Here is an 11,039-nt window from a genome sequence, read left to right on the forward strand (position 1 = left end):
AACAATGATATTAATTGAAACTAAGATATGATTAATTTCTTTATGTGAATCGTAACTGACCTAACAATTTATGAAGAGAACTGTGCTATTTAGAACAAACTTTTTTATAACAGTGCTACAAAATGAAAACAGGAAGTGAACATATACGATACAGGCCAAGTTTGAACACACCTTCTCATTTGAAGCATTTTCTTTATTTTCATGACTATTTTACACGGTAGATTGTCTCTGAAGGCATCAAAACTATGAATGAACACATGTGGAGTAATGTAATTAACAAAAAGGTGAAATAACTGAAAACATGTTTTATATTGTAGTTTCTTCAAAATAGCCACCCTTTGTGGTGATTACTGCTTTGCCCACTCTTGGCATTCTCTCGATGAGCTTCAAGAGGTAGTCACCTAAAAGGGTTTTCACTTCACAAGTGTGCTTGAAGCTAATCGAGAGAATGCCAACAGTGTGCAAAGTAGTAATCAGAGCAAAGGTTAGCTATTTTGAAGAAACTAGAATATAACACGTTTTCAGTTATATCACCTTTTTTGTCAAGTACATAACTCCACATGTTCAATTATAGTTTTGATGCCTTCAGTAACAATCTACCATGTAAATAGTCATGAAAATAAAGAAAAAGCATTAAATTAGAAGGTGTCCAAACCTTTGACCTGTACTGTATGTGTAAAAAAACTGCAATGAAGTGGGAACGCTTTTCTTCTTTCTACTCCTTTTCTAGCATGTTGTAAAGAGAAATGGAAAATAAGTGATGTATCATGTTGAAACTGCATTCCTGTTCAACATAAACTTCAATATAATCAAATCAACGACACTCAAGACGATGCATTGAAAAGTTGCTACATTGCAAAAAGTGAGAATAAAGACGCTCACCGTGAGTGTGTCTTTGTTTTCAAGCCCAGCCTCAGTGTGGCACCGCTCTTTCTACAGAGGCCTCCACTGTGACCCCTCAACATGTCCCCTGCGCACCCAACATGTGCCCCCGATGCGGCCTGGAGCTCCCCAATGACATTCCCGGAGGTCCCTGTCTGTCTGCGCAGAGTAGCAAACAACATGCTGCTACAAACTCTGGTAAACACTTTCACATGGCATCACTGGATTGTGTTGCCATGATTCCAGGAGGTTTTTTGCAACATTTAAAGCCAAAACGAGAACATTCAGATCATTAGTATTACAGGTTAAACTATTGCAATCTCTGAAACATTTTTGGATTATCTAAATGTCCTCCAATGAGCACACAAAGTTGGTCTTTTTTCTTTTATTTTAGTAAAGTCATTTACAAAAAGGTAAACATGGTAGGCTACAGGGATACTAAGAACTAGCAGCTACACAACAGCTAAGCACACAAGTTAGACATACGCAATACGTGTCCCTCATTCAGTTCTTCTCAAACAGTGTGGCGGGTAGCCTTAGGGAACATACTTTATCTGACAACTATTTGGCATGAGAGGTCCTGTTCCTTGAGGGTTACTTTAAAAGTGGCATTATTATCTCATAATTATGACTTTTTATCTCATAATTATGACTTTTTATCTTATAATTATGACTTTTTATTGCACAATTTAGACTACTGGGCGGTTGCGTCCTTTGGCAAGACACTTTACCCAACCGCTCCCAGTGCCACCCACACTGGTTTAAATGTAGCTTAAATGATGTAGATAAAGGGTTTCACTATGAAAAAGCGCTTTGAGTCATTAGAGAAAATACAATTGACTATTATTTCTTTTGACGTTTTATGTCATAATTTCGACTTTTGTTATCTAATAATTATGAATTTTTATCTCGGAATTTCTACATTTTTATCTCATGATTACTACCATGCTACCAATTTTTTTTTATCTTTTTATCTTATAATTTTGAGTTTATCTCAAAATTATGACTCTAAAAATTTAGACATATTATCTCATAATTTTGACTTTTTATTTCATAATTTGTACTTTTTTAACTCATAAATATCACTTTTTATCTCGTGATTTCAACTTTTTATCTCATGTTTTCTACTTTTTTTATTTCCTAATTATGACTTTTTTATCTCAAAATTTAAATTTTTTATCTCGTAATTTTGACTTTCTTATCTCATAATTATGACTCTTTATTTAAAATTTAGACCTACTATCTCATAATTTTGAATTTTTATCTCATATTTTGTACTTTTTTTCAATCTCATAACTATGACTTATTTCATAATTTTTATTTTTATGGACAGAATTTCTAAGCGCAGTCAGGGCACTGAGGGAATGCAGTGTGGTCTCTGCAGAATTAGGTCTCTGCTTTTTGCAGATCATGTGGTCCTGATGGCTTCATCTGGCCAGGATCTTTAGCTCAAAGTGGATTGGTTCGCAGCCGAGTGTGAAGCGACTGGGATTCTGATCAGCACCTCCAAGTCCGAGTTCATGGTTCTCGGCCAGAAAAGGGTGGCGTGCCATCTTTGGGTTGAAGAAGAGATCTTGCTCGAAGTGGAAGAGTTCAAGTACCTCGGAGTCTTGTTCACGAAAGAGGGAAGAGTTGTTCACGAAAGAGGGAAGAGTGGTTCGCGAGATCGACTGGCGCTCTTCAGTAATGCGAACATCGTTTTGAAGAAGGAGCTGAGCCGAAAGGCAAAGCCCTCAGTTTACCAGTCGACCTACATTCCCATCCTCACCTATGGTCATGAGCTTTGGGTTATGACCAAAAGGAGAAGATGACGGGTACAAACAACTATGTCGGGTGTCGGGGCTCTCCCTTACAGATAGGGGGAGAAGCTCTGTCATTCGGGAGAATGACAGAGAATGACATTCGGGAGAGTAGAGCCGCTGCTCCTCCACATCGAGAGGAGCCAGATGAGGTGGTTCGGGCATCTGGTCAGAATGCCCACCGGACACCTCCCTGTGGAGGTGTTAAGGGCACGTCTGACCGGTAGGAGGCCAAAGGTAAGACCCAGGACACATTGGGAAGACTGGCCTGAGAACACCTCGGATCCCTCGGGAGGAGCTGGATGAAGCGGCTAGGGAGAGGGAAGTCTGGGCTTCACTGCTTAGACATCAGATAAGCGGAAGAAGATGAATGATGGATTAATTTTTACTTTTTTTAATATCAGAATTACTTTTTATCTCATAATTTCTACTTTTTATCTCATAATTTTCATTTTATTTCATAATTATTTGATAATTATGACTTTTTATCTCAGAATTTCACCTCTTATCTCGTAATAATGCCTTTTTATCTCATAATGATGACTTTAATCACATAATTTAGACTTGATGTCTTATGACATTTTATCTCATAATTTTCGTTTGAATCTTATGATGATGTCTTTTAACTCATTATTTAGACCAGGCCGACCAGTCAGAGACTAAGAGACACTTTTTTTTTTTACTGTGTTACTGCAAAGAGCCACATCCTACACATGGGCACACATGAACATCGCCCCATCCATGACACCTGACATAAAAGGCAGAATGGCTTGCCATTACGTTCAACAAAAAATATAAACTCTCCCACTCTGTTAAAAATGTCCTTTGTTCTTCCTCATATTTTCGTTTTCCTGTGCTTTTTTTTCCTGCCATTATGAGAGCGAACTTGTCACAAATCGTTTACTACTGTGATCTCCCGCAAATGCACATTTGACGTCACTCAAAGTTGCTTCGGCCTCTCCTTCTTATGTGCAATTCAAACCGGCTTAAGCCAGGCGAAAAAAGTAATCTGAGTATTGTAATCCAAGTAATTCCTTTTTTTCCCCCGGGATCTTCTCTTTCACTCAGGACGGCTTTTTAAATATTCTGCGCCGTATCGTTAGTGTCATGGCCGATAGGAGAAGCCGCGTGTTGAACACCACAGAGTTTTTCAAGATACATTTTGAGAAAACGCTCTCTTTGAAGTCAATGAAGCGGCCGTGTGTTTCGGTCGCGCTGCATTTTGGGAAATGTAGTGTTTTTCATCCCTAGCGAACGCCAGGGACAGTAGATATACTAAAAGTACAGTAACGCGGCAACGGGGGCCCCCAACATCAAAGAGTTTGTCGCGTCTACACATCGTGGGCACTAACAGAGTTAAGAGCCGCATGAAACCAGCGAAAGAGCCGCATGAGGCTCGCGAGCCGCGGGTTGGCCAGACCTGAAATTTTAAACTATCTCATAATTATGACTTTTTTCTATATCATAATAACAACTTTTTATCTCATGGTTTCCACTTTCTTATCTCAGAATTATGACCTATTATCTCATCATTCCCACGTTATCTTTAATCTTTACTTTTTATCTCATAATTATTACTTACCAATGGGTTATTATTAGGGGTGCAACGGTATGTGTATTTGTATTGAACCGTTTCGGTACGGGGGTTTTGGTTCGGTGCGGAAGTGTACCGAACGAGTTTCCAAAGGACATATTAAGCAGCGTAAACAATACTCAAATACTAGCACCGGACATGTCCTCTTTTGCTAGCATGCTGGCAGTGACCGAGCTAGGATAGACTGACCATACGTCCTCTTTTCACCGGACATGTCCTCTTTTGCGGGGCTGTCAGGGCAGAGTTTCTTAAATGCCTCAAATGTCCGGCATTTTGAGTTATGGTTGCGTGTATTAATGTACGTTCAGGGTTAAGAAGGGGTTAAAAAAACAAACAAATTGTGCGCGGAGCAGCAACATTCGTGAGGGAGGGGCAGAGAGCGAGAGAGTTATGATAAATGCGCATGCGTCTCCAGGCTATGCTTTTTATCCATTGATTTATCAGATTGAATTTTTTACTATCTCTAGCAGGGGTGTCAAAAGTGTGCCCCGGAGGCCCTTTGCGGCCCACAGCTAATGTTTTAAAGGCCCACGGCACATTCTACAAATACTATAAAAATAAACTAAAACATAACCAAATTTAAATAAAAAAGCTTAAAGGTTAAATGTAATTTAGAAAAAGTTGCAATGTTGACTAATAAAACAAAGCTGTTTTTTTTCCTTTCAAACTGTCATTGCTAAAAACATATTATTGAATCAAAATCAATGTTATTATGAATTATTGACCTATCCAAGTTTCCAATTACTTCACATCAAATATTCCATTAAGAAAAATATTTTTGGTGGAAGATTTTGCAAATTTGGTAAATAAATAACCAGAAAAATTATATTTGGTTGTTTTCTTACTGTACCGAAGATGAACCAAACCGTGACCTCTAAACTGAGGTACGTACCGAACCGAAATTTTTGTGTACCGTTACAGTCCTAGGTGTTATATTTAATTTTTGACGTCCCACTGGGTCATCATTGTCACCGACGTCCCACTGGGTGTGAGTTTTCCTTGCCCTAATGTGGGCCTACCGAGGATGTCGTAGTGGTTTGTGTTGTGGTTTGTGCAGCCGTTTGAGACACTAGTGATTTAGGGCTATATAAGTAAACATTGATTGATGAATTTTTCAGTGGCGTAAACGATCTTGCACATTAACGAGAAGCGTGGGCCAACATTTTATCTGTTTACTGGTGCAATTTACTCCATTTTTATGTCGATCTAGTATTCAGGGATTTTTTGCAGTATGCGTCGCGCTAAGCATTGTAGCCGGGGGAGGGAAAACAAATATGATCTTAAGCAATAATTTGCATTGTAAGATTAATAACTTGAAAAATGTCTCAGTTGCAGTCTGTTGAATATGAATCAAGTTGGACATTTTAAGACAGTGTGTGTTGTTTTGTTTGTTCATGTCGGAGCAACACATTTAACAAACACAAAGCTGGATGCTTGTTTTTCCATCTTCACACAGCAATGACTTACTGGGGTGAAGCAGAAAAAAAGGCTGATCTTGAACTCCTTGACAAATTCTGCCATCATTTACTCTCTTAGGCAAACAGGATGAAACCACACAATTTGCATGTGTTCGCCTGAACCTTGAACACAAAAGCACCGCATGTCGGCCATGTCACATGCATCGGGGTGGAGCAATTACCTGGCGACAGATTCCTCAGCATCAACACTCATCACGGGGAAGACCTTGTGGCCTTTCTTCTCTCTTTATTACGCTCCCTGGGGGGCTGAAGGAGGCTCTGAGTGATTAAGTAAACACAATCACACAGGATCATTGCGCCTTTCAAGCTTCCTCGGCACCACAAACAAACAGAGTGGATTAATTTTGGGTTAATAGAATCATCATTTCGCACTTTTCATGCTGTTTGACAGGCACATTAGAGCGCGCTACGACCTTTAACCCCTCACTCAAATCAGCTGAGTTGAGATAAAACGTCTTCTTCTGAACAGAATAGTTTGTTTTGATAGCGTTCCAATCCAAATAGGAAGTAGGAAAGGAATGAAAGGAAGTACTGTACAGCTAAATAAAAAGGGTCTGTTCCAGCGTCAAACGGGGAAACACTTTTTAAACCATGTAGTCAAGGTTTAAGATCACATTTTTAACCTTCTCAGGTGTCACATAAGTTAGGGATGTGTACCGTTCACATTCAGTGCCAATTCTTGGTACCGGGGAATCGATACCAGTACTCAACAGTACCAATCTGCAGTACTTGTTGAGAGTGTTAATAAATATTCTTAGTTTTTTTTTTTTTTTTACAATAAAATCACATTTTTTATTGCAACATTTAAAAACTACTGTCATTCAAGTATGACTTTAAATTGCAAATACAGTTGCAAGTCCAAAATTTTATATGGCAGTAATGTATAGTTTATGGTGTTTTTTGGTTTTCTGTTGCGCCCCAGAAAGTGTTTATACTGTAGGTATTGTACTTATTACGCATCAGCTGTTTGTAACGTGCATCTTAGTTGTAGTTTTCATTAAAGCATTCGCAGGTGTTGAAATTCACCATGTAATATCGCGAACGCTAATCAGTAATAGCAAAGCCAATGTATATTAGCATCAAGCTAGCACATTACTGGAATAAAGGCACCTTATTTAACGTACGTTGGAGCTTTTTATAAGTGACTTTGTTGTTATTGAAAATGGCAACATTATCTGGAGGTAGCTTGGCTGAGTCCGCTCTCAGTGCTGCTGGAGTGATCGCCAAGTGCCGAAGTGCACTTTTGAACGATATTCAAATTTTTGGAGTTCCACTTGAATTGTACTCGGTTTGATTTTACATTCATCGGTGCATGGTAGGACCGGCGGGATTCGGTCGGTGCCAAAAAAGTACCGGATTTGTATAAGGTCACGTAAAAGCCAACGGTGCCATGTTTCCGTATTAATTCAGGAGCAGAATGGAGGTGAATCTAATATGGTGAAGAACATGGTGCAAAAGACCATTCATGTCAGCAATTCACCTACAAAAGTGAAATTAATATGTGATATAAAGCACATATAAAGTTGTTTCAACGTTTATTTGCTATCATTTTGATGATCATCCCGGGCGCGTCCACCGCTGCTGCTCACTGCTCCCCTCACTTCCCAGGGCGTGAACAAGGTGATGAGTCAAATGTAGAGGACACATTTCACCACACCTAGTGAGTGTGTGTGTGACAATCATTGGTACTTTAATTTACTTTAACTTTACTTTAATCATGGCATTCCTTTTTATTTTCCAATTCAAGGTTTCCATAAAGTGTAAGCCGTAGTCATTGAAATTGTATCAAAGGAAGGCTTTAACTATTTTGAGTTGGATGTTATGAGCCAATGTCATGTATTAGTTTCAACTCGCAAATCAGGAAGGCTTTAACTATTTTGAGTTGGATGTTATGAGCCAATGTCATGTATTAGTTTCAACTCGCAAATCTAATTACCGTATTTTTCGGAGTATATGTCGCTCCAGAGTATAAGTCCCACCTGCTGAAAATGCATAATAAAGAAGGGAAAAAACATATATAAGTCGCACTGGAGTATAAGTCGCATTTTTTGGGGAAATTTATTTGATAAAACCCAACACCAAGAATAGACATTTGAAAGGCAATTTAAAATAAATAAAGAATAGTGAAAAACAGGCTAAATAAGTGCACCTTATATGACGCATAAATAACCAACTGAGAAGGTTCCTGGTATGTTAACGTAACATATTATGGTAAGAGTCATTCAAATAACTATAACATATAGAACATGCTATACGTTTACCAAACAATGTGTCACTCCTAATTTCTAAATCCGATGAAATCTTATACGTCTAGTCTCTTACGTGAATGAGCTAAATAATATTTTACGGCAATGTGTTAATAATTCCACACATAAGTCGCTCCTGAGTAGTCGCACGCCCGGCCAAACTATGAAAAAAACTGCGACTTATAGTCCAGAAAATTTGGTACTCTCCTTTTACTGTAAGAAATGCTTAATAAAGTGTAACAAAACAGTGCAAAGTGTGTAAATGTAAACAAAGAGAAACCTGAGAAGAACTATTTTCTGAAGGTTTAGTGCCAGGAAGTTACAGCTATGCTCTAAAGGGTGAGCACTGTTCGGGTGGTGTAGTATTAGCGGCCTTGGTGGGGACGAGCGCCTTGCATCATTTACAGACCACACAGTAGACCACAGTCTGCTCATTCAAGCTCACCATCACGCTGCATTATCTAAAAATGCAGCTGCTTGGTTCACAGACTATCTTTCCAGCAGAACACAACGTGTACAGGTGGCTGGAACGACTTCTTCATTACTGGACATTACCAAAGGAGTTCCACAAGGCTCAGTGCTGGGGCCCATTTTATTTTCTATCTACTTAAATAATCTTTGCAATAATTTTTCAAATGCAATGTACCATTTTTATGCAGACGACACCATTATTTTTTGCTGTTCTACCTCCATCACTCAGGCTTTTGAGTTTTTACCAGCTGCTTTTGATGTCATCCAGGCTCGCTTATTTGATCTTACATTGGTTCTAAATACAGATAAAAGCAAGGTAATGGTTTTCTCTCATTTAAGGATGCTACTGGAAAATATTCCAAATATTGTAACATCAAATTGAAACCCTATAGAGCAGGTCTTGAATTACAAGTACTTGGGTTATACTCTTGATCAGGAGCTTTCATTTAAAGCCCATATTAACAACTTGGTCTCTTAGGTTAGGGCAAAGCTTGGTTTCCTTTTTAGAAATAAAAACTGTTTCTCTCTTAAAGTTATAAAGAAATTGGTGACAGCGACTATCTTGCCCGTAATTGATTATGGAGACGTGCTTTATTTTAGTGCTTCGTCTAAATGCCTCCAGTCCTTGGACACTGTTTTTCACTCAGCACTAAGATTTGTTACTGTTTGTCGTAGTCTCACCCACCATTGTCAACTCTATATGAAGTCGGAATTGTCTTCATTGAGTGCACGCAGATTCACACATTGTCTGACCATCATTTATAAAGCTCTTTTAGGTTTAATACCTCCATACTTGTGTACTTTGTTACAAAGAAAAAACAGATCTTATGCGTTACGTTCCAACAATTTGTATGTTTTAACTGTTCCCCATGTACAGACTGAATTTGGCAAAAGAGCTTTTGGCATTGCTGCCCATATAGCATGGAATGCATTGCAGACGAAACTGAAACTCCCTGAACTACTTCCATTTGGAGACTTCCGTTCTGTCCTGAGAGACAGAGAGCAAGAGGCTTTTGCACAGTGCCTGTGTTTTTAAAAGGTGTAAATCTTTATTGTTTTACAGTTCTCTTTTATGTATTTTAAAATGTATGTCTTAATGTATTACTTATTTGAAACTGCTCTGTCACATGTGCTGTTGACCTCTTGGCCAGGTCACACTTTTGAAATAGATCTTAATCTCAATGGGTTTCTTATCTGGTTAAATAAAGGTTCTAATAATTGTCCCTTTGAAAAAATCCCCCCCAAAATGCCATACTGGGCAGGTGACTTTTCCTATTTTGTTTCACAATTACTAACCTTTGCAAAATGTTCTATGTTTTAGAGTGCATACAAAAACCTGAACCTACAACAACAAAACAAACAAAAATGAGGTAGTCAGGATTAATGACTGCAATGAGCATGCTTTTTAAAGCGGGGTATGATACTGCATGATACTGATAAAGCATCCCCGCATTGGAGCCCACCCCACTATTTGAGAACTGTTTTTTATGCACATTTAGCTTTTAGTCACATGACAACAACTGCAGACCATAGCACTGAACCTCAAGTGTGAGGCTAAACTGGGTCACATGACGGGACTGGCTTGTCGTTTGTACACTCACAGACCGGTGTGCTCACCTGCTGCTGGCCTGCCTGTCCTGCCAGTGCTCCGCTCTGCTGCCGGATTCCTGCTCGCTCGCCCTCTGCTCGCCTTGCTGCCGCACCTGCGCTCGCTGCTGCGCCGTCGTTCGCGGGGCGCCCGTGGAGGAACTCAACTGCAGCGCCCACTGCCACGCCGTCCTCGTCCAGTCCTGCTGCGAGCCGACACAGTGTCTTGAGTTTTGTCTGGAGTGCTGCCAGATATGTCACCGGAATTAGATGATGTACTGTTTGTCGGCCATTTTTAAAGAAGTACCAGAGAGATGTAGCTTTAATGCTAATGGAGTGTGTCTCTTTTTACATATACACTTGTCCAACATCATGTACATACAACAATTGGGAACATTCGCATAGCTATGTTAGCTACATGCCCACATTACATTTTAACATCAACGTCATGCTAGGTTAGCTTTTTTGATGATTAAAAATGATGATCCAACTTACAGTTCCCACATCTGTAGTTGACAGATGGTTCGTTGGCAGAGCTCTGTGACTTCATTTAAGGACGTGCAGTGAAGCCTTTTTTTTTTTTTTTTTTGCTGTCCTCTCTAAAGTATTGGTCCTACTCATCTACTAGGGATGCGTCAAGATGCGGCATTCTGTCTACTGAATGACACTCCAGGCTTTGTTTTAAAGGGGAACATTATCACCAGACCTATTTAAGCGTCAATATATACCTTGATGTTGCAGAAAAAAGACGATATATTTTTTTAACCAAGTTGCGAACTCTACATAGGTGAATTTTGGCGAATTAAACGCCTTTCTATTATTCGCTAACGTGACGTCACCTAGGTAGTCAATCCGCCATTTTCTCAAACACATTATAAACATAGAGTCAAATCAGCTCAGTTATTTTCCGTTTTTTCGACTGTTTTCCGTACCTTGGAGACATCATGCCTCGTCGGTGTGTTGTCGGAGGGTGTAACAACAC

The 11,039-nt window shown here is 39.3% G+C and overlaps 1 protein-coding gene across 1 annotated transcript; it reads left to right on the forward strand.

Annotated features, from left to right (window-relative positions):
• Positions 1-935: 935 nt before the first annotated feature.
• LOC133548726 (myoD family inhibitor domain-containing protein-like) lies at positions 936-10,640 on the forward strand. Its single transcript, XM_061893696.1, has 2 exons — positions 936-1,080; positions 10,074-10,640. The coding sequence occupies exons 1-2, from the start codon at positions 984-986 to the stop codon at positions 10,325-10,327; spliced, it is 351 nt and encodes a 116-aa protein (XP_061749680.1). The 5' UTR covers positions 936-983; the 3' UTR covers positions 10,328-10,640.
• The last annotated feature ends 399 nt before the right edge of the window (positions 10,641-11,039 follow it).

The sequence above is a fragment of the Nerophis ophidion genome, linkage group LG03, assembly GCF_033978795.1.
Source record: "Nerophis ophidion isolate RoL-2023_Sa linkage group LG03, RoL_Noph_v1.0, whole genome shotgun sequence".
NCBI classification, from domain to species: domain Eukaryota; kingdom Metazoa; phylum Chordata; class Actinopteri; order Syngnathiformes; family Syngnathidae; genus Nerophis; species Nerophis ophidion.